At 33.4% G+C, this 24906-nt stretch overlaps 1 protein-coding gene across 1 annotated transcript; it reads right to left on the reverse strand.

Moving 5' to 3' along the window:
- Nucleotides 1–12747: 12747 nt before the first annotated feature.
- LOC107951998 (coatomer subunit beta'-2) lies at nt 12748–23774 on the reverse strand. Its single transcript, XM_016887205.2, has 27 exons — nt 23757–23774; nt 23323–23343; nt 23164–23225; nt 23017–23071; nt 21551–21587; nt 21113–21438; nt 20892–21023; nt 20658–20806; nt 19989–20057; nt 19053–19203; nt 18872–18937; nt 18521–18709; nt 17996–18136; nt 17829–17903; nt 17523–17699; nt 17343–17434; nt 17119–17235; nt 16634–16748; nt 16447–16522; nt 15575–15767; nt 15403–15496; nt 14628–14734; nt 14236–14332; nt 13926–14107; nt 13759–13837; nt 13322–13388; nt 12748–13151 (listed from the first exon to the last, which is right to left on the reverse strand). Exons 1-24 carry the CDS (start codon nt 23757–23759, stop codon nt 13976–13978), a joined length of 2676 nt encoding a protein of 891 aa, XP_016742694.1. The 5' UTR covers nt 23760–23774; the 3' UTR covers nt 12748–13151; nt 13322–13388; nt 13759–13837; nt 13926–13975.
- Between the last annotated feature and the right edge of the window lie 1132 nt (nt 23775–24906).

Raw genomic sequence — 24906 nt, forward strand, 5'->3', positions numbered from 1 at the left:
TAAATTATTTATTAAGACTTTCTCATTTTGAAAAAAAAAAAGAAAAATATCACACCCAATGTGTTAGGGCACAACATTTTATTCTCTTTAAGATGAGTTAGTCCAAAAAAAAAACTCGTGTAATAAAATTTAAGAAAATATCTAATTGTTTAAAATTTATGAAGAAATCACAGCCCAATACGTTAGGCACAATTTCTTAAAATCCCAAACATTCAATATTTTCTTTATTTAAAAAAAAAATCTTTGTCTCGAGAAATCAACGTGTCACATCCAATACGTTAGGACAAAACATATTGAATTCCCGATGACAAATTTTATTTTGTTTGATTAAAGAGCAATCTTCGATTGTTAGATTTTACGAAGAAAATCGGAACCCAATACGTTAGGGCTCAATTTTCTTGAAAATCCTAAATACGAGTATTATCCCTATTTTGAAAAGTTCTATTTTTAAAATCAAGTAAAAAGATGATGTAATATTATAATATATATATGCCACAATAATAAATACATCAATAATAAATATAACAATGGCATAGAAATAATGTATACAAATAAATAAATGAAACTAATATACATAAAAAAACAATGACATGCTAAGTATCAAATAACCGAGTAAAATAATATAAATGAAAACACAAATTAATAAACAAATGAAAGAACTAAGTAAAAAATAAAGAATAAAAGGTACATAATATATACATTGAATTTAAAAAAAAAACATGCACATGGATTTACATATAAAATCTAGAATTATAAAATTTATATATAGCAAAATCTATAATGTATTTATGAAAATACAGAAAAATACATAATTAGACGTATATATATAAAATAATAATAAAATAAAATAAAAAATAAGTAAATATTTAATCATTTTAACAACATAAATATATACGTATAAATATAAAAATATTCATTTAAAAAAATATAGAAAAATATTCATTAAAAAATAGAAATATATATGCATATATAGATAAAATAATTACATATATATAAAATAATTACATTATCAATTAATTTAAAAATAAAGAAAATAAAAAAAATGGACTAAATTGAACTGTAGACAAAAATCTGGGGCAAATCCGCAAATAATTGAAGATTGGAGGACCATATTGAACACGCAAAGAATGCAGAGGGGCTGGAAAGGAAATTATCCCTTCTCCTCTACAACGGCACCGTTGTAAATTGGACCAAACTGAAATTGAAATAAATAAAAGGGTAAATCTAAAAAATAGAAAAAAAACTTAATTGGAAATATATTAAAAGGCGGAGGGGCTAAAAGCGCAATTTACCCCTCCGTTTAAAAACGCGCGGATCCTAGGCCCAGTCGAATTCGGGTCGGATTACCCAAAACGACGCCGTTTTTAACATTTATAACCGCTCCTAAAACAGTACCGTTTAGTACCACTATTTAAACCAAGTTTTCTCCAAAAAAATCATTTGCAGCAGGAGAAGAATAAAAAAATAAAAAAATATTGATTCCTCTGCTAGGGTTTTGACCCTAGCTTCCACGCCACCACTCCTCTGTGGCGATCCCACCGTGGAAGGTGGCCGGAGTCTCATCTCAAAAAGGCTTATTGGCTCTTTTCGCGCAGATTGAAGGCATCCCCAGGTATACTTTTTTTTAAAAAATAATAAAACCCGATTGGGGTATTTTTTAAAACACAAAAGAAATGGCCTTTCGGCCTCTGTCCTTTCGATTGCAACCGGAAGAGAACCCTAAAGGGTTTTCGTGGCCTTGATGAACGAAGGAGGCCTCCGACGACGGCGCACGTCCTAACCCCAGGTGTTTTCGATCCCTTTTTTGCCTTTTATTTTATTTTATTTCATTTATCATAACACGCATGAACAAATACAAAGAAATCTAAAAGAGACAAAAGCATGAGTTTGAAATAGAATATCAACCTTCGATTTGATTGATTTTTCTTCTATTTGGTATTCTATGTTTTTTGCTGTGAAAATATTTGCTCCCTTTTTTATTGATTTTTTTCGATCCTTGTTACAGTATATTTATGGCTTTTTATAGCCAAATCAAACGATATCAAGAAGCAACAAAATCTCTTTTTATTTGATTTTCGAGTCTTTGATTTCATTTCCTTTTTTACTATTTCTTGCTGCGCAGGTGAAGATCGCGTAGAGATTTGGAGGGCGAGGCTTGGCTGCGACATTGTTGAAACCCTAGGATTTCTGATTGTCCTTTGGGGTTAATTTGGGCCTCTATTTGGTTTTGGGTCTGGGCCATATAGGCCAACTGTAATTTGGATCCTTGTTTTAAATTGGGTCATGTATTCTGGGCCGTTTTATTTGCTTCATGTAGGCTTGTAGAATACTAGACTCTTATTATTTTTATTTATTAATGGCCGGGCAAAATTTAGGCATTACATTGAGAATAAATTTTCTCTATTTTTCAGTAGAGTAACAATTTGTACCATCCCAAATTTTTAGTTTAAAGTTCGTAAAATTATTTCAAGAATGAACTACTGGATCGTGTAATTAGCTTAGACACTCGAGTTTGAATCCCTTCCCGAGCAAATAAATTAATTTTGCTATTTTTGTTCCCACTCCCCTAGTTTTATGTCGCCCAACCTAGCTAAACCCTAGGTATATATGTTATTTCTATCGTTTTTTCTATCTCTCCTCTGTTCTTCCTCTGCTTTTGATGTCCCTTTCATCTCCCTCTCCCATTTTTCTAATTTTTTTCTTTTTCCCCTTGTGCCATTCCAAACACAGTGAAATTCACCATTGTTGTGCCACCTCTTTGCCTATTATTTTTCTGCCTTTTTTCTAGCCGCATTATTGTCATTTTTAATCCCTAAATCAGCCTCCCTTTGCTATCCAGCCGCCTCTCTCCTCCACTTTTCGTGGTACCAATTAGTTTCAGTTTTCCTTCTCTTTTCTTTTCCTTTGCTTGTCAATTTTGCTATTGTTTTCACAGCCACTTTACTATTATTTCTAGCCCTAAAAACCATCCCCTCTACTGCCCTAAGATCTCTCTTTGTGCTGCCTAAGTCAGCCTCTTTTTCTATCGTTGTTTGTGGTGTTTCCGCCCTTAGAACACCAATGGTTTGGGCTGCTGTTTTCTCTTCATTTGTCACCCCTTACAACAATGTGTTCTTTGTTTTTTCTCTATTTAAAATATCCCTTAATGTTCCAAATAAATAGGGTATCCAAACACGTTCATTCGACATCTCAGATCTGGTTATTGGATAGTGTAAGTGCGGATTTATGCAAGATTTTATGCCATTTGATTTCGTTAATGGTTACTGTTTTGGCCGAATGCTCAAGACTTTAGGTTAAATTTTAATTATTTATTTTTGTGTGTTATTTCCAACTTAGAAACTGATTTTGATGTCTCTGATCAGCAGTGAAGTCGAATTTCATTTGCACCCTCGTTTGGCATCAAATCAATGTAAGTTACCTTGTCGAAATGATCTAAGAAATTGTTAGTGTAGCACTGGTTTGGCCAAAACCTGAAAGGGTGTTTCAAGGTTGGTTTTAACTGTAATTTAATATGTTAAGTGCTCTAATTTTGATTTAGGAACATCTAAGGCTTAAGTGTGGAAGCACGAACTTTACGGATTAGTGTTGTGCACTTGCGAATTAAGGTGTTGATATTTCCTTTTGCTAAATTAGTCTAAAAACCTAATACGTGTTTAAATGGTAAATTTACTTACTGGTTTTGACATGGTTGAATGGCTTAGGTGCTAGTAGATGAGGTGCTGAGTGAGGTACGTGTTTAAATAGATAGATCGATTGTTAAAGGCAATATTGGAACCGAATGAATTGTGTATGAGCTGTATGTGATGTATGACTTTGTGCTGTAATTGGTTGACCATACATTGGTGTCAAATCTCTGATTTCTAAGTCCTAATGAAAATGTATGTACTGTATGCATGTATAGCATGCTGAATTTTTAAACACTAATTGATATGCATGTAATATGCCATTAATGACATTGAGCTTGTATGTATTTAAATTACATACCATATGTGAAAATGACTGTATGGAAAGCATGTATGCATGCCACTGTTACTGTTAAATGAAAAGTATGCAAAGCATACATAATTATGTTTAATGAAATGCATGTTAAGCATGTTATAATACTGAAATTGTAATGTTAAGCATGATCTGTTCATTGATTGTATGACATATTGCATTTGCATGGGTGGGTATTTGTGGTTGACAGAGGAGTTTCGTGGAGTACCGACGACATTTAAAGTATGCATATTGAGTCAGTATACTGCACTTAGAGTACCGAGGAGATTGGGCGATTCAATCATGTTACTAGCAACTTGTTTGCATTGTTATTAACAGTTTATCTGCATTACTGATATTAGTGGCTTGTCCGCATTACTAGAATCTTTTCCGCTTCGTTACTGACAGTTTAATTGCATTACTGATATTGATGGTTTATCCACACCGAGATTTTGCTCCACTGTTTGGATTTCAGTAGACGGGTTCTGGGAAACTCGTGGTGCATCTTGTTGGAAAAACGAGTTTGAAAACATAACGGAAAATAAATTTAGGGAAAAACCAAAGTTGTAAAAAAATTTTCAAAACAAGATCTTGGTTGTGATATCTAAAGTAATAAACACTTAATCAAAATTGTACCTTTTTTATTCGTCTAGGATGAGCGCTTCGACCGAGTAGTCTTCTCCGCTATCCTCAAGCTCACGTCTGTCGAGTGTGGGCTCGCTTCGAATTAGAAATTTTTTCACAAAAATTACTAGTGGGGTAATTTTGCAATTTCTCTAAACTTCTAGGTCAAGTTGTAAATCAGAAAAATATCTCTAGAAATTTTCTCAAATAATCTCTTTAGAGAATTTTCTCTCTACAACTTTATCTTAAATTCAAGTGTATGTAAATAATGACCCAAGGCTCTCTTTATATAGGGAGAGTTTGGAGAGTTCAACTATGATTAAATTTAATCACTTCAATATTAAATTTGTAGAATATTTTATATTAATTTAATATTAAATCTTATTAAAACAATAGAATTTTTATCTAAAAAATAAATATTTAATATTAAGATAATCAATTCAATATTAAATTAATAAAATACTATTAAAATAAGTATTAAATTAAATTAAATTAAAATTTAAACTATTAAAATAAAATTATTTTTGGAATAATTAATCTGAAATCAAATTCTTTGGTAGAATCCCAGTAGGGGTGTAACTCTTCCATTACTCAACCACCGATGACCAACCGCCGTCGGCCACCGGGGCGCTGCCATCACAGCCATCAACACCTCCGTGTCCGGTGGTGCAGGTGTGACACCCTTACGGCATGCTGAGCCAGTTCGACTACTGCCAATTCGGTCGGGTCGTCCGATCTAGCCACCGGTTGGACTTTTAGCCTGGTTTCACATACCGGGCCCGGTTTGACCAATTTTTGGATCGTAGTATCAGTTTTGGGCTCTCAGACCCAATTTACGATCTCATGTCCAATTTTCAAATTCAATTACCCATTGAGCCAATTGTATGACTTGAAAATTAACTTCCAAAAATATCATATTAAGTTTAATTGATGTGATTAATTTAATTTTACTTGATCAAACTTAATTTTTTTTAAATCACTTAGATTTTCTAAATGAATTTTTCAAGAAAATTCTTTAATTAAATTCTCTAGTTGAACAATTCTTATGACCACCTAATTTAATTCCATATCGAATAAATCTACTCAATTAAATTATTTCCAAAGTCGTAGAATTTTCTTTTGATTCAAATGCAGTCCAATCGAGCTTTTGTTGAGCTAGTAGAGGGACTAATCAAACATATACAATTAGGCTCTTGCGATTGCAATTATATCCAGAAGTATCGTTCCAATAATTCTCAATTATTTAATCATGGAGTCAGTCCACAAGAAGTACCATGATTGAAAACTCCTTATTGTATACCCTTTACGAAAGCAATTCATCCAATTACTTTATCCAATGACCTCGTCATGTGTGTGTTACCCTCATATGATATCCTTAATTCATTTGAGTTAAATCCGTTCACTCAATACAATCCTATTTTATCTCATTGTCACCATTGTGTCTTCTTAATGATTAATATGATCACTATCAACAAATGACTGTGATGAGTTGCTTGTTCGAGAACGAGCAACTCATGGTCACATTCCATATTTATCAATCCACACATGCCAATGAGAGGATATCATTAACTCTTTAATTGAGCTATGAATTCCACTGCTGTTAGTAAAGCCATGTCATAAACAAGTCACGTACCCAACATACCGATGGACTCGATCATCTTTAGAGCATAAGCCTCAAATTATATCAAAGCACATGAGTTGCATGCGCATGGTTAGTGACTAACTCAGGATTTAGGTAAATCACACCATGAACGTCACAAGTGAATTAATTTACAAACAGATTCAAAATTAATTCATCTTGGGTCTAGTCCAATGTATCATTCTACCAATGAAAATATCTATGCCTCTACTCGTGGAGTCAACTACTTCGATTGCCAAGACTAGCCATCTCCTCAATTAGAATTGTAGATGACATAATAATCCTTTTCAGTATTTGAATCAAATGCTCACTTTGATGTTTTTACGGGATTACGGGATCATTTAGATTATCTACTGAAGTAAGTTGTCTTTCTTACAATGTAAACATTCTTTACAATGCAACTTATCTTCAGTTTGAACTTTAGACAATTAATGAGCTAATATTTTTTTGTCACAATTTCGCTATGCATGCAAAATATAAAAGATAGAAAATACAAAAGACATAATAGTGAAAGGTGAAATTAACTTTATTTATTTATTCGTCGTTCAAATAAATAGAAAACAGTTACATGTTTACTACAATATGGGCACATTTCCCAACACATCTTACATATGACATGCTCATACATTGATTGATTATGCCATGTTCGATACTGAAATGTTGTTATTGATTGTTAACTATTATAATTGATTGCATGATGGTTTATTGTTGACTCATATTGAGCTTTCATAACCTTACCCCAATAGTTTTAAACTTTTCAAGTAACCCTCTTAACTAGGATCAGACTTGGCATTCGAAGCATCAACTCGAACATCAGACTATTTTTAAGTTTATTATTTAATTGGAGTTTTCCTTTGGTTTTGGATTGTAATAATTTTTATTTGGACTGTGGCTTGGTAATTTCATATTTAGGGATTTATGCATGCATGGGTTTTTGAAACTTAATAATCGATAATTGCATGTTATCTGGCTTAAGAAAAATCGTCATAATTCATCGATTTTTGTTGCATTACAAAGATTCAGTTTTTGAATAACAAAACGTCAACTCAATTGGTTTTCCTAAACTTCGCAAATGATTTCTGAAGGAAAAAAATACCCAAGGTTTTCTAAAATATCACCATCGACAATAAAATGAATCCTAAGGACAGATGACTTGAAAACCAATGTTTTAATCTAACTTGAAACGACAAGAACAATGATTTTCCTAAAATTAGTCGGATTAGGGTTTTTAAAAGATTAGCGAGTTTACTTAGTCATTCCGGTGGTCAATGTAGCCTTCATGATACAGTTATAACATCTAAGCCGGGTCAGGGAGGTTAAACAATCTCTTCAAGTTGCGTTAATAGCTTTACTGGTGCCATCTATTTATAAGAAGAGAATGTAGAACCCTTTTTGAGTTATAATGATTTATTTAAAATAGAAAAACATCCTACTTAGAGTAGGAGTGGGGTGGATGGCTCACCCTAATATTCCTACTAGCTTTGTCTCTCATTTCATGTTATATGAGGGGTTTGGGCCTCTCTCACATCAGGTCTAATTACGAGTACTTCTTAGGCCTTTTGACCCAGTACTTTGCAATGTGATCCAACTCTATTAGTTTTTTTCTATTTCTCAAAATAAACTTTAATATTTTATATTAAACAATTTTTTCATCTCTATTTTACCCTGGTAAAATTTTGACAATTTTACCCTCGATGAAATTTTTGACGATTTTACCTTTGGTAAAATTTCGAGAAAATATGTCTAGTATTTCATAACTCAACATGTTCATTGTGACTGAATGATTTATTTTCATTCTCAGGCTTCAAAAGAGCTCAAAAACATAAACTCATCATTCGATCATTTTTAAGTAATCCATATAAAATTGCAAATGGATCATTTCTATTTTTGGAAACCTACATTCATTTCCAAATGATTCCATTTTTTCCATTTCGGAAAAAAATCATAATCAATCCTGAATTTTTTTCATTTCTCTTTTCCTATTCGTTCTGTTCATTTCTATTCAAACTCACAATTCATTTCCAATTTCAACGAGCTAGCGAGGGACCAATCGAAAATATGTAATTAGGGCTCAAATGATTTATAATTAAGTTTTGACTTTTCGCCTATTAATTATAAACTCATTTAGTCACAAAGTCATTCCACTATAGTATCGTGATTGCTCCCCAACAACATACCATTACAAAAGCAACTACTCAGTGCTCGTCCAATAACCTTGTTATAAGTGTGTTACCCTTATAGGATATCATTGGTCTCTTTGGGATAATATCCGTTCTCTTAATATAGTTCTATTTTATCTCATAGTAACCATTATATCTTTCTTCATAAAAAGTCAATTACTATAGAATAGTAATTAAGTCATTCATCACAAAGACGAAAGACCCATGACCATGTTTACTTTTCATCAACCATGTAATGCCAAGAGAGAATTTCATTACCCATGTTTTGGGCTATGAATTCCACCATTGTAAATGACACTACATACTACAAAAGTCATACACCCATCACACCGGCTTTCGGTTTCTTATCTATTTGAACTCAGACTTTTACTTACATCAAAGTGTACGAGTCACAAGTACATAGTCTGTCATCCACTCAGGACTTAGGTATGCCACACTATGAATGTCACAAGTGAATAAATTCATAAATGGATTCAGAATCTATTCTTCTTAGGTCTAGTCCAATGTACTGTTAGTCCAATTTGTCACATCTATGACTCTATCTTCTAGGAGTCATCTGCTCCGATGCCCAAGACAAAATATCCCCCTAATTGGACTTGATAGACAACATATTAGTCTCTCAATCGATTTGCTCTTACTACAGAACTTTATAAACTTTTCATTTAATTTCATTTCACTTGTTAATTATAGGGCACTTCAATGTTAAGTTTTTATTTCACCAATTTCACTTATTAGTAACATCACTTTTTCTTTAAGTTATGCCACTATCAATGTTCATTTGACACACATTGCAATTTATAAGTCTAATTATTATTAATATAAACACTTAGCCCTTAGCAAGCGCTAGCAAAATAAGACTCAAATACTCAAGATTTCAACTGAACACCATACACTTATTGCACTAAAAGTGCAATCCAGTCATTGCACCAAAAACTAGGGTCCTCATTATAAACAAAGCATAAAATTTTTTTCTAACACAATGCACACACACACTAATCCGTAGTGGTATGCTAATTGAACCTTGCCTATTTCACTATGTTTACAAGGGAAATTGACTTCATAAGCCAAGAAAATATTTAAGAATTTATACAATCACTTTAAAAGGCCACATTTAGGAACACATTTCACTTTAACAATCCCTTATTACTTTTTGTTACCATTATCACTTTTCAAGGGCTCTTAGAGCTTTCCATTGTCATTTCATGCACTTATTATTAATTCACTTATAACTTTGGTGATTTATCATCAAAACATATTGAAACACCTATGCACATTTATAATTACATTGACCTTTTTCTCAATAAGTCTTTCTAGGCATCACTTGAAAATATTACAGGTGACACCTATTATGTACATATTTATTTTTGCTACTCACTTATAAACATTGGATGTTATCCACTTTAGGATATTACAAAACATATTTTCCACTTCATCGAATAATTTTCCACATTTACCACTATTTTGTTTGGTTGTATCGAATTTACAATTTTTATTCAATTATGACATTTAAACATTTTTCATCTCATGTCAACAACTTTTCAAATTTTTAACACTTGAATCCATCCTCACACTATCTTGGAAATTCCATTTCTCAACATTTCCTCATTTGTTCAGACAAAAAAAGAAAAAAAACCCAAATATTAACATAATATCTTTCTAAGCTTTCTCACAACACCAATTTCAAATATTAAATTAAAAGAGATGGAAAACACTAGTTATTACCTTTTCAAAGCTTTCTCTATCTAGCTTCATTTTTCTCTCTCAAGAGCCCATTGATCTATCGTATTTATTTACGTCAAATTAAGCTCTTTAAACACTTAAAGAGCCTATTCTTAAGTATTTTATAGTGTCTTTTGTTATACTTTTGCACATTATAAATTTTAGACTTAATTTTAGTTTTTATCACATTTTAATGCTTTTATGAATAAAATGGCAAGTATCTTCCGTTAGAAACTTAATCTTTGAGTTAAGCTTGTTTCAAGCTGTTGGTTGAGGTGAAAATGAGAAAAGGAGCCTACACTAGGGCCTAGGTCCCAACACTAATGTGTTAGTGTTGTGACACTAGTGCCTTCACCGTCAACTGAGGAGTTAGACTCGACCAAGTTGTACACCTGAATGGACTGTCCCTAAAGCCATGACACCAAAGATGCAATGTCGTGAAATCGGCCTATGGGGTCACAACTCTGAATTATTGAGGCCCCAACACCAACCACAGTCTCCAAAGTTAAAGAAGTCGAGTTGCTTGAGGATGATGTTGTGACACCAAAGGGTTGATGTCGTGACACTGAAGCCCAAAAACACCCTTAGAGTAAACTATTGTCAATTTCGCAACACCTAGGTGTGGATGTCACGACAACAACCCTGACGAGGCTAAAATGCTGAAGGGCAATTTTAAGTCCATCAAGCCTTAGGTCAAAGTTTAAGTGAGGGAAAAATTTTCCTTTATAGGTCAAACTTTGTGAAAGTATAAATAACATTTTTAATTCATTTTACATATAAATTTTTAAAGTAGAAAATTAGGCTAGACATTAGACAAGTTTTCTCTTCTCTTCTCCTCTTATTTTCATTTTTAGATTATGTTTTCTTTTCTCTTTTCTTTTTAGAATAGATTTTTTTTATTTCTTCTTTCTTGTTAAAGACTCTGTAAATGGAGATGTATCAAGCTTTTGGGTTCCATTGGTTCCACATCTAAATAAGAATTTCTTACCTTTACTTTTATATTTTGCATTCCAATTGTTCAATGAAATGTTTATTTAGTTGTTAAGATTTATCATGTGCTAAATCGTTTTGATGGTAGATTGATGAGTTGGTTTTGTGACACCTGTAACCCGTCTTCGTCGTCGGATTAGGGTTATAGAGTATTACAACAATTAACGAATTCAACAACAATATAAAACAATTCGTAAATAAACATAAATATCAAATATTCATGACCAATCATTATTCATTGTTTATAACCAATACTAGTGTCATGAAGCTTTTCATCTGTGCACCTATGATGCCACTACAAAAGAGTGACATCAATTAAATACATTGAAATAGATATTATCTTAGTATCATCATCCTCGATGCCCACAACACAAAATTATTGTGTCATTCCCCACAAAAAGTTGTCTATGTCCCTCGTAGACCTTGTCTCCTTAAACTCTTCCGGCTCAGAGGTATCAATCTTGTGTTTGGGTGTCACAGTTAACAGTTCATTACCCACGATTGTTTTGCATAGAACAAACTCCTCATTGAGTTGTTCTATCTCTTTCTTCAAAGCCTTCACCATGGCTACGAGAACACTATCCCACTAAGTTAGCTTATCCACAATGGAGCTGAGAGCCCTCAACATCTTTTCCATAGTAGCGTTGAGAGTGTCTTACATCTACTCCTTGAGCTCATCTCCTAAATAGTCCAACTTTACAATGCAACCTTCAACAACCTTAAGGCTTTCCTCTACATCACCTATGGATTCCTCAAGCTTGGCGACCCTATCATATATTGCCAACAACATATCCCTTAAATTTTCTTTCTTGAACCTCCTATGGGTCTCTAGTGAGACAACTTAACTATTTGATTGATTCTATATCTCATCTAAACACTTTAATGGACCTAGCTCTGATACCATCACGGGCTTATATTGTACCTTAGCAAACCGCGCACCTTAGGTAGTGAATTCGCTTCACATTTGCCTAAAGCAATTTGTATCCTCACAAATCGAGTATCTCAAAGAGAATTTTCTAAAATACTGATGCTAAAAACCAACTAAGAGAAACAAGGGAACAAGTAGAAAACACAAGAAAGTTTTTAGAGTGTTATACAATTGAGTGATCACAAATAAGATGAGGAAGGTCTCTATTTAACGGTACAAATCAAATTACATTAACTCTAAATTCAAACCTATCTACAAAATAGAGTTCTAAAGAATTTAAACTCTCAATAATCTTATCTTCAGAATTACAAAATTACTCTAGTAATTACAATTTATTACAGTATTTTATTGGGCCACTAAACTTCAAGTAGATGGCCTTTCCACAATGTTCTAGAACTGAGCTAATGATTACCTTGGACTATTCCTTGATTCACGATCCTTTGTGTGCGGGCCGCAAGACTAAGCAAGTTTCCTATTGTTTGTGGAGAACATGAGGCCTTTTCTTGGTGAAACTCTTAAAATAATAAAAAAGAGCCCATCGTTTGTATGTTCTTTTATTTATCGTTTTAAAATCCGGTCTTAGATATATCAGTTGTAGACAAAAAATTCAGCAATTTTATGTTCTAATATCATGTTTAAAGCTAATGTTGCTCAAGTTAAAACACAATGGCACAGCTAACTGCAACTGCAAGAGCATGAAAAGTCATTTCTTTTAATAGATATATGTTTAGATTACAAGTTTCATATGGAGGAGAGAGTGCAAATGTAATCCCAAAAAAGATTACAGCCTCAAAAGGGAGAAGCAAATTAGCATCTAAGATTTAAAACAAGAAAAGTGGACTGAATTGGGTAAAATCATCACTAATTCTCAGTTTTCTTTCTACATTCACAGTGGCAGGCGCCTCAAAAAAAAAAAACAATTGTGATAATGCCTCCAAAGAATATGCTAAAAGTTAAGAGAAAGTAATAAAATTGTCCTTTGAAAGCTAACTCAGCACTTGTATGTTCAAACAATGCGCTTGACAGATCCAAATCACCGGGAATGCAAAGATAAATCAGTCCCTCAGTAAAATCTTTCTAGCTTCTAATTCAAAATCTGCTATAGTTTAATAATAACAAATTAAGAACAGTAATAATGACACGAGTATGAGAATTCCAAGGAGATAAGAGATTCGCTGTAAAGGTTGTGATGTGTATTTTAACCCATATGACTGATACTGCTTTCTCCTTTAAAGATTAATAATGATTATAATAATGGTTTCTCACCTTAAATCCGAGCTGAATGGCCCCCGGATTAAATGGCTTCCTGGAACCTAGTGATCTGCTGTAAGAACTGCCAACAGTGAGAAATATGAGACAACAGGAATTGGGGAATGACATATAATAAAAGAACCATCAAAAACACCAAAAGGAAAATAACAAAATTTAAGACATTAATGTTGCGTGATACGGAATGGAAACAACATTATCATTTTGATGATAGAATACAATAGATTGATACACAAACACAAATTAGACAAGAACTTTCACAAAGAACAAAGAAATGGGAGATGAGCAGCCCATAGATGTGCATCATAATAGTCAATATCAATAGGAAAATTTTGTGAAAGAAAAAGTGAAATGAGAAAAAAGGAAACTACTAGTAATATCATAATTTAAACAAAAGTCAATGGTGTATTTAGCACCCATTAGAAAACACGTACCTAATTCCAAAGACTCATGAGAGAAACAAGTTTGGAAAACTCTTCAGGATTTAGCTGGCAGTAGGTGTTATGAATAGTGCTTGTGATAAATGAAATCACAAAAATGAAGTCAGAGAAGCTCAAAAGTGAAAGGGGTTAAAGATGGCATCGTAGAAACAGTTAATCACCAGAGACAAAAGTTTCGGTTTTACACTGCGTCAACCAATTGCTTTTGGGTTCACAGGGCTCCTTTATTCGTACCCCACTCTTCTTCAGGCTCGTTACTATTAAAAAGTACTGCACTCTCACTAAATGCATCCACAACAACAGCCTCCTCTTGGCTACCATCATCTCCATTTTGTTCTGCAGCCTGAAAGGCAGAAAAATGAAGGAAAAAAGACGATAAATTCCAAAACCAGAGTCATCAACCACTCCAGCAGTTCCAATATTTTTCTGTGCTGCTGGCTTAAGAGAAAGCAGATAATAAAGGTTATATACCACATGATTAAGGTCACCATTTTCATGAGCCTCCACAAGTGTCAGCCATGATCTATCAGCATGTTTCAAATAGTCTGCTGCAGGAGGATAAACACCCCTACAGAGCAATTGAGAGTTGAAAGCATAACCTTGTGAGACAGGAAAATAGGATGTGTCGACCACAGCTTTGAAATCAAAGCAGGAAGTACAAAAAATTGTAGAGCAACCAAAAAGGCCAAACAATCAAATCTAAAACTGAATTATCCAAAGAGATCAACCTAGAGTGGTAACCAAAAAAAAATGAAATCATATTTGATAAAATTGCATAGCAAATTTCATAAAAGAATTTGCATAGTAAATAGGTAACAAATACCACATAACAATAAATAACAGAAAGGAATTCTGTTCGATACCTTTTCTCTCGCACTCTAGTTTCAACATCAAGAGCAACTTTCCAATTCTCAAACATGCCTGGATACTCTTGAGGATTGGCCAAAGATTCAGCAGCTTTTGGGTTAACCTGCAAATGATGCAAGCATTACATCAAATCATTTTGCAATCTATACCATTAATCAAACTTAACCAGAAATACAAGTAATAGATTTTGAGCATGATTACAGTAAACATGGAAGTCCAACAGATTCATGTTGCAATGGTAGAAAGAATTAAATATCGTGACACTCGGAGTAGGAAAGAATATATATTAAAATGCTCCACCAACAAGGACTTATTAAATGAAAAAGATTCCCATCAAAGATTCCATCAGTACTTTAATGATGCAATGTTTGAAAAAAACCACAAAAAAAAGGATAAGACTGTTTCCTTAGCCTTCAGATGTAAAAGCTCTAAGCACATTTTCAAGCAATTTGTTTCCAGCAAAATATCAAGATTTTATATCATAATATCAATCATCAATTTGAACAAAAGGGCAAAAAGTCAAACTATACTAGTATACATCTGGGATGACAATGGTAGTAAGGGCAATGTTGAGACACAACCAAGACTCATTAACGATAAGCTTAGAATGGAAGAACAGAAGGCGAAGGAAGAATTTTTTCTTTTTATTGGTTATAGAAAAGAAATATTTTGAATGTTGCAAAAGTACGACGAAAATCAAACATGTAAAAATGGAACTCGCCATGAACAGTGTACCAAAACACGCCAGAGATTTAAATATTGGCTACTAACCCTGTTGAGGTCTTTTCTCCAAATAGTCACTATCTCTGAAACCTTGCTTGGAAGATAAGATCGTGCCATAAGAGCTGCCTCAGGTATCCGATTGCTGAAAAAGGAATACTTAAAATATATCTATGCCTAGTAAATGGCAGTCTACTATTTTAGGTATTTCATGATGAATTACCTTTCCACCAAAAGTTGGAGGCAGTCCTCCAATTTACCCAGCATGAATAAACAAAGGAAAACAACATTGTTCTTCCCTTGCTCTTTAGAAAGGGATGCTAGCCTTGATATTCCTTCGGCATCTCCCAAAGAGGAATAAAGCAGCAATAAACCACTCAGGTCTATCGCATGTTTCATGCATTCCTCAGCCATTGCAAGCTGCAATGACAAGTTTAGCATGATTAATAGAACTAATTCAAGTACAAGCAGAGAAAGCATAGTCCAAAATTAACAACTCATTTGTCGTGTATGTCTATTGAGCAACTTTAAGAGGAACAACTAGTGCATGTAGTAAACTCAAAAACCAGACAAGAAATCTGCAACATACACATCTGACATTAAGGCTACGTTTCCCATTGAGGTTGAGGAGTGCTTTTCAACCCAAATCATAATTTCAAGCCAAAAGCAATGGTAAACAAGGACTTTTCTAACTAAACCATGTTTTTAAATTGGGTTTTTAACCCAAGCCAAAAAGCCAAGATTTTTAGCTTTTGCAAAAGTGCTTTTGCCTAAAATTACTTTTTATCTTCATTAAATAAGTCCAACATATCTTCTAATTTACAACATCAAGCTAAGAAGGAAGGACATTGTATCTTCTCAAAAGCACTTGGTTACAGAAATTGTAAACATGGTCAAACTTTTCAAAAGCACTTTTCAACCTCAATGGTAAACTGGCCCTAAATCAAGAGAAAATGCCTTAAGCATTTTCAAATGGTGATTTGCAGCCACATCATGACAACATGACACAAAAGAAAGGTAACGGGAGAATAAGAATGAGAATCGTAACAGAGTGAAGTGGCATTGAAACAAATTATGAAAATCAGAAAATATGCAACAACTTTCCAGTTGACATAGCCAATTCTCCCAACTGCTTCCATTTAGACTCGCTCTGAGCTTCTGTGGCTATTTCCTGCACAAAAGAGTATGTGTCTCTTATAGTATAGAAAATTTGTTAAAGGCAAAATTAAAGCTTAAACAAAATAAAATATATCACTCAAAGATTCAAGCAAACAACTCTTACCTTAGCAATCTCTAGTTTACCAAGCTGCATGGCAAGATCAAATCTGTAATCAGGGTCAGTAGCAACTTCTAGAGCATCCTCTATCATACCTTGTGATTCCAGGAACTGAGCCACACTATAAGTAAGGAAACCAATGATTAAATCCAAAAATATTTCAATAATCAGAACATAAATAGACAGAAATTGAACATAATAAAAATTTAAAATATATAGCATTCAGGGGGAAGGAATACCCAAAAGTAAAGAGACTAGCCTTAAAGTGCTATGGAGATACGTTAAATTTAGAATTCTAAGTTTCTCAACAAGTGGAGATATGAAACATGTATCAAGAACCAAATACTCAAATGAAGGAAAAGAATAGGAAAGGAGATGTGAATTCTACAATCACAACCCAACTTGGAACAGTTGCAAGAATACTGGAAGGTGGAAACATGACCAACAATCTTCTTTGATATCGGAAGGAAAATATTTTAAGGCATACATACCTATTATGGTGTTCCTTAGGAATTGAAGGTAATATTTCATTGGCCCTTTCCAAGTCTCCTTGCATCACAAGGGTCTTGTACTCAATCAGGCTGAGAAGTAATGTATAACCCATAACACTAGACAATATGAAACAGATGAGGGTAAACTGCCATTAATACTGCCTTTACAAAGCAAAACCTAATGTGCATTTTGACATAAAATTAGCAATCACTAGCATACTTACTTAAACTCTTTGTCTATCAAATATACCCGACTTTGGCTTGCAAGATATCCCAACAAGTACATAGGACGATCCAAATGAAACATTGTGGTCACCTAAAACCATTAGATAATCAACCTCCAAAAACCAACGCATCTAACTTATAAAACACTTTCAAGCCAAGAATAAGCAGAACACGGATACCTCTCCACCAACACAGTAATTAAGTCTCCATGAAGTTTTGTTGTAAATGAAACAGTCCCCAACCCATATGCCAGTCCTGACCCGTTCATTGGTTTCATGAAGAAGTTCAAATGCATCCTCAACCCCTTGTTCATCAACTTGTCTTCCACTATCTAAGTAAGATTGAACCACATCCCGCTGCAACAAGAAAAATATCATCAAATTCTTTTCTGCAAACTGTAAGAAATCATGCATTTAACAAATAAAGAGTCCACTCTGCAAAAGGTTTTGCAGATCTAAGAAGCAGATTACACTAAGGAGACTTACATTGTATTTAAGGATATAGAAAGATGTATCGCCGGCAATTGCCACCAAATCACCACTATCAGCCCAGTATAGATTCTGACATTTTTAGTAATGTAAATAAAAATGTCATTTAGAATGCAAGGTAGCCGAGGAGAAGTAATGGGGCTCATATTATTATTTTAGCTTACTTTCACAGTAACATCAATTCGACGAATCATCCTGCATTCAGCCCAATCGTAAAAACAAATAAAATCACTGGAGCACATTGCTAGTAAAGTGCCTCCAAAAATATGCTCTGCAGAGAAGGTTGGCTGGACAATCCTCTTTTCCTAAAAATGATAAATATCCGTCGATACCATAACATTGTAAAATGACACTTTAACTTAGCATCATATAGAATCCCTTAAAAGATATGAAACTACAATAGTACGCATAATAAGTTACTAACACGAATTCATCACCATAAACACCTAAAGAATAGCTAGTCAATTTGTTCAAAGGGGAAAAAGAAAATCTCAAAAATTGAAACCCCTTTTCCCTACCCAAAATTTTATTAATCCTATTAAATCCAGCTCCCTAGCTGCAACAGATCTGTTGCTTATAACATATCTTTCAACATCTGAAAACAAAGTGTGCATGCACAAAGACTTTTTTATATGAAGAAAAATACCTTCGAAGATAAGAAACCATCTAAATGACAAACTAGCAAAAACCTGGAAATTTTTGCTGAAAATCTTAATCTTAGATGTGCTCTCTCTAACAGCATACTCTCCATCAGGTGACCAAATGAATTCCAATGCTGAACCAAATGACCTATTTCTCCAAGCCAAAGCTGTATATATGATATACTCACCATCTCCACAGACAACAACAAACCTCCCATTTGGGTTATGCTTTAAGCTCTGCGAAAAACAAGATAGTGCAAAAGGTCAAAAGATTATACACAAATACAAACATAAACACAACTTACAAAAGAAAAGGGAAAAAGAATCAACATATTTTAGGAGAGACCAGTAATCTTATACACAAATTCACTTGAAAGAGGCTCAAAAGCATCAACTTACTTGAGGGTATAGATCACAAGTCCCCAATTCCTTAACAGTCAAGGGCAACCTTTCTCCATCAGTAACCTAAAAACCACAGCAAAAAAGCTTGCATCATTACCTTAAGCTGAAAAATCCAATATTGAGAATCATGCCATGAATGCAGAAAGAGAAATAGTTTTTTTACGACAGAATACACTACCTCAATATTTGTCCCTACACTCTTAATATTCACAGTTTGAATTTCATTGTGCTTAGCCCATATGATTTTTCCACTGTCGTCCATACTTGATACAGGTACTTCACGACCAATTTTCACCATAATAGTTCCTTCGTCATACCCAATCACAATCCTGTATGATAGAAGCAGCACATTGGTTTTAGCCGTAGCTTAGTAAGAACTTAAATCAGAAATCTAAATAAAGGTGTTCATGGATTCGGCCAGGCATATACCCAGCCCAAAATATGGGCCCCATTTTCTACTCAAGCATGTCCATATTTGTAAATTGGTAACGCAAGCCCGTTTAAACTCACCCATACTATCTTTTCTGAAAACAATTTAAATAACTTGTTATTTCTTATTTAATCTTTAGTAATTTTTTTTCTTTATCCAGTGCTTGAACATGGACAACTTAATATACTTTTTAATGTTTAAACTACAACTTTACATATTTAATCTTTATATAACATAACATAATATATAAATAAAATAATAAGTTACATAACTAGAAACGGGCCAAGCTCGGGCCTTGAGTGATGGAGTGAAGTCCCGGATCATCATTTTAACAAGCCTTATTTTTTTTGCCCAAGTTTCAGGTCTAATATTTTTATCAAAGTCCTCCCCAATATTAGGCAGGTAGTCTATCTCTTGATTAGGCCTAATCATTAATTTGCTTGCCAAAAGAAACCAACAACTAAAGAAGTAGCTCAAGCATCCTAAAAGAATGGCAATTTTAATTCATTTCTCTCATTCTTTGAACAAAACAGACATACTCTAAACTAAATGAAATACAGTGTAATAGCATTTAATGACCAAAAATTATTATAAGACTTAAATAAAAATAAACAACCCGGAAAAAGTTGAAACTGGAAAAAGAAATGAACACAATTGTTGCATCATTTAACCAACAGATAGTACCTCCTTGAACCTTTCATAGATCCAAGTGCCCAAACTCTTTCAAGGCCATAATTCAGTGTATTTTCAAGCCTGAAAACAAATGAATTTGTAAAAAGGTCAACATGCTGAAGAATTCAAATATATCATTGCATACATCAAAGATTATTAAGATCAAAATTGGTACACACCTTACATAATGTTTTATTCTTTTTTCTTTAAATAAAGAAGTTGTATGAGCAGTCTCTCTTAAAAGTGTAGGATATGGGTAATTTTTATGTAGAAATGGGTATTTTCTTGGGAAAGATAGTGTTTTATTAAAAATTATAAATCAAAATTTTGATTTTTTTATTAATGTATTACTTCATTTTGGTAATTTTATCGAACTGAGTTGATGTCACTTAACTTGAGAAACCAAACTCAATCCAAAATATTATTCATGGTATAGATATTAATGTGACACACCAACATGGCTCCAGACCATAAATTTCTACATCTATCTCAAGATGCTCGAGCCAACATTTTTACAATAAAAAAGCACTCACACTTTACCAACACAAGACCAAGACAAGAAGTTGAGAAATGAAGGGCAAACTTGAGTTTTTACGAAGAAAAGAACATATAATATCAGCCTCACAACAAAACAAATGGGCACTGAAACTTGAAAGGGGTATTTTCTATCTGAATAATTACCTATAAGTGGTAGCATGCCAGATACGAACTGTCCCGTCCTCAGAACCAGTAATGATAATTGGAAGGTCAGGATGGAAACAAACTGCAGAAACATTGTGTGTGTGACCTTCCAATGTCTGAACACAACTCTTGGTTTGGTAGTCCCATACCTACATCCAGGGAATTTATGTGTGAATAGTTCCTCAATACTTATTTATGATCAAAAGATAGCAGGATATGAATAGTAGGGCAAACCTTAGCAGTGTTATCATCAGAACCGGTGATTAGATAGGGCTTATCACCACCACTAAAATAATCAACACAATTTACACCTTTCTGATGGGCATCCAAAGTAAAGTTTGGGTTGGGGGAGCCAAGATTCCAAATCTAGAAATTCACAGTGCCCAGGCAAATTTAGCATGGTTACGCCAACATGTAGTAACATGAAAAGTTACAAAGAGAAAGCTTGTTTATACCTTTATGGTACGGTCTAGAGATGCACTGGCAAAAGTGTTAGTGTCTTTGGGATTAAAAGTCACCTGCATAACATAATGAGAGTGACCCTCAAATATCTGAGTACACACCCAACCCTTCTCCCAGTCCCAGAGTTTTATGAGCATATCATCAGATGATGACAATATATATGGACGAGTAGGATGGACAGCCACACATCTAATGTAATCAGTATGTGCCTCAAAAACTTTGACCTTATCCATAGTGTTGTAATTATATACACGAATAAACATGTCATCAGCTCCAGCAACAACCCATTGCTTGCGAGCAACAAACTTGGCCGACCTAACTGCAGATGAAAGATGTTGACTTCAGAAAATCAAGATGAAAATAAAAGGAAAAAAAAAAAGCAGTATGATCAAACCAAGATAAGTGCATCACAGAAAGAGATGAAAAAGTACCTGGCAACTCAGTGACCTCAAATGACTTAGCCATGGTCTGTGCAACAGGATAGTTATGGTTAACAGTAAACAATAAGTGAAGATCCAAACAATTCAATTCAACATATCATGACTTCAAAAGTTCAAAAATAAGATCTAATACTACTTGAATCACATGTTAAGCACTTAAAATCTTATACAAATCAAATACCATCAAACTACTAGCAATTTCCATAGCCTTATATCATGGAATAACTATGTCAAAATGCAAATGGAAAATGCATTCTTCGTGATAGAAACAAAAAGAAACAAGAAAAGATCCACAGTTAATGCCAAGCCATATGCATGAAAAGATTAATATTCCTGTGTTCCCTAGGTTCTAGCAGAGTTTTATGATAGCAGTTGCTGCATATACTGTAGCACTTATAGACATCTAAGTAATCATAAAATAGAAATAGATGGAAACTAAATACCCTAAAGATTGAGTTAAGGATCACTATATGTAGTGCATTCAATTAAATTTTGAAACAGTAACAGTAACAATGGAGTCCAAAGTAATGGTTAAGAAGTTTGTAGAAGTGATATGTTTCATCAATGAGGCTCAGAGTTCAACTCCTACGGAAGACTCAAAGTGATCTGTTTCATCAAATAATTAAATGAATGGAGAGGTACTAGAAGATGTTTTACAATTCACAACTGTAAGATACTACCAGTACCAAGTCAAAAAGTCACAAAAACAGATACTGTTTATGATGTTCATTGATGAATGGCAGATGACAATACATCAACAAGATGGGTCAGACTGAAATGAAGATAACAGATGATAATAAAAGAATTGCTGGAATAAGAAAGGAAATCACTCCTATTAAAGACAAAGTGAAATCAAGTAATCCTTTGTTTTATTTCAGATAAGCAGAAAAGGTCTCAGGTTGCTCTGATATAAAAAAAACTTTCCATCCAAGCAGAGAGCTAGAGGTAACTATTTTTTTTTTTTCTTGGAGGGCAGGGGGTTCACATTTTTTGGTGCAATAACTAAGATATCTTGCCCTTTTGCTAACAAGATACCCAAGAATGAAGTACCTCTACATCTTGCAAATGAATCAAGCCTTGCACCAAGCAGAACGGACTAGTCTAGATTAAAGCTTACTTAAGCTAATCTAGTTTCAAAAGGGAAATAATAGTATAAATATTTCAACATATTTTCACATAGAATTGAGCACCCCAGGAAGTTAACCATGATGGTGGGTACAATGCTTTGAAGAATAACAGAGAGATTCTTTTCATCACTTCTTTAAAAGATAATATAGGAAAAAGTGTTAAAAGAAGTATAATAGAACAGCTATTTAACTCAATTTAGACAAGAATTATAACAACAAATATATCCACTTATTCACCCATTCTTCAGTATTCAGGCATTTCGCCTACAGGGAACACAGCAGAACTTCTAGTTTTGACAGCCAATAATACAATCAATAAAACTCCCATACCTGTGACTGGTAGTTCCAGATACACAGAGTTCCAGAATACAAACTTGCTAGAATCCTGCAATAACAATTACAACAGATCACATTTAGACTTCAATGATCAAATTCAAATATAAACGGGAAACTGAAAAAAAATGGGGTAGAAATTACCATGGTTCTGTTGGATGGAGATCTACGGATTTTACTCTCTCTGATCTTTGAGAAAGTTTCCTCTGACCCAAACATCATAATTAACAATATTACTCACAATTTGACAAACACTCATACCAGAATAACAAGATCTAATCGACACGTCAAATTAACAAATACCGTAATTTCAAGTCTGAGTGGCTGTTCAACAGAAACAAAACAAAAAACAAAAACCAACAAATTATTCAAAAGACTCAAAACCAAACAATACACCTTAAGCCAAACTCATTCAGTAAGATGGGGATGAAATGACAATTCAAAATTGCCGCATTCATATCCAAAGACTCGAAGAAAGAAAACAGGGAAAAGAAAAGGAGAATCACGCGCCAGATGCCGACTACATTCAAATCCGTACTCTCCCGCTCCGCTGCAAACAAGTTGACGGTGACAAAAGAACAGCAACGCTCCAAAGCCAGTAAAACTCGAATCAAACGCAATGCCAAAAACTTCCACTTACCGATTCCATAAATTAAACAGGATTGAGAATAGAGTGAATATGAAAGGAGAAGGAGATGCACTGCGCAATAAGAAAAAGATCAACATAATAAACTCACCATTTTTTAAGATATTAAATTAAAAAAGCTCTGGACTGAGATCGCGGTTTTGATACGGAAGAGAAGGGTTTTGATTGCTGGACTATAATAATAAAGAGAGCTCTCGTTTGTTTGTGAACAACAACAACAATAATGTTAAAATATGCTATAAATCCCTCTACTTTTTAAAATTTTAGAATTTAATTCTTATACTTTTATTTTCAATAAATTTAATCCTATATTTTTCAGTTTCAAAATTCAAGAATTCAAGTCCAACCATTAACTATGTTAATTTTCTTTTGTTAAATTCAAGTTCATTACAATGTTATTTTTTTAATTACATGGCTACAAAGTGAGTTTTTTTTAATTCCAAAATGTCACACCAACAAATTTAACTAAAATAATTTAACAATGTTTACGATTAGACCTGAATTTTAAAATTTAAAAAGTTGAGGACTAAATTTTTAAAAACAGAAGTATAGAGACTAAATTCTAAAATTTCAAAGATGACAATGACTTATGGCATATTTATGTCTACTAATATTAAGTGCTTTACTAAGTTTAGTATCACGTGTTAAAAACACCAACTCAATAGGTTAAATTACTAATAAATCCTTTCATATTTAATATAAGTTATACTATTATAAGGTAAGAAAACCAATAAAAAATTGCATATGAAGATGTTGGGAAATGTGTCAATATTGTAGTAAACATGTACTTGTTTTCTATTTATTTGAACGATGAATAAATAAATAAATTTAATTTCACATTTCACTTTTATGTCTTTTGTATTTATGTCTTTTATATTTTGCATACATAATGAAATTGTGACAAGAAAATATTAGCTCGTTGATTGTCTAAATTTCAAACTAAAGATAAGTGGCATTGAAAAGAACGTGTACATTGCGAGAAAAGGCAACTTACTTCAATAGATAATCTAAATGAGTCTGTAATCCCGTAAAGGAATCAAATTGAACATTTGATTCAAAAATTGAGAAAGATTATTATGTCGTCTACAATTCCAATTTGGGAGATGACTAGTCTTAGCTATCGGAGTAGTTGACTCCACGAGTAAAGACATAGATGTATTTATTAGTAGAATGATACATTGGACTGGGCCCAAGATTAATTAATTCTAAATTCGTTTGTAAATTAATTCACTTGTGACGTT

The sequence above is a fragment of the Gossypium hirsutum genome, chromosome D03, assembly GCF_007990345.1.
Source record: "Gossypium hirsutum isolate 1008001.06 chromosome D03, Gossypium_hirsutum_v2.1, whole genome shotgun sequence".
Taxonomy (NCBI): Eukaryota; Viridiplantae; Streptophyta; class Magnoliopsida; order Malvales; family Malvaceae; genus Gossypium; species Gossypium hirsutum.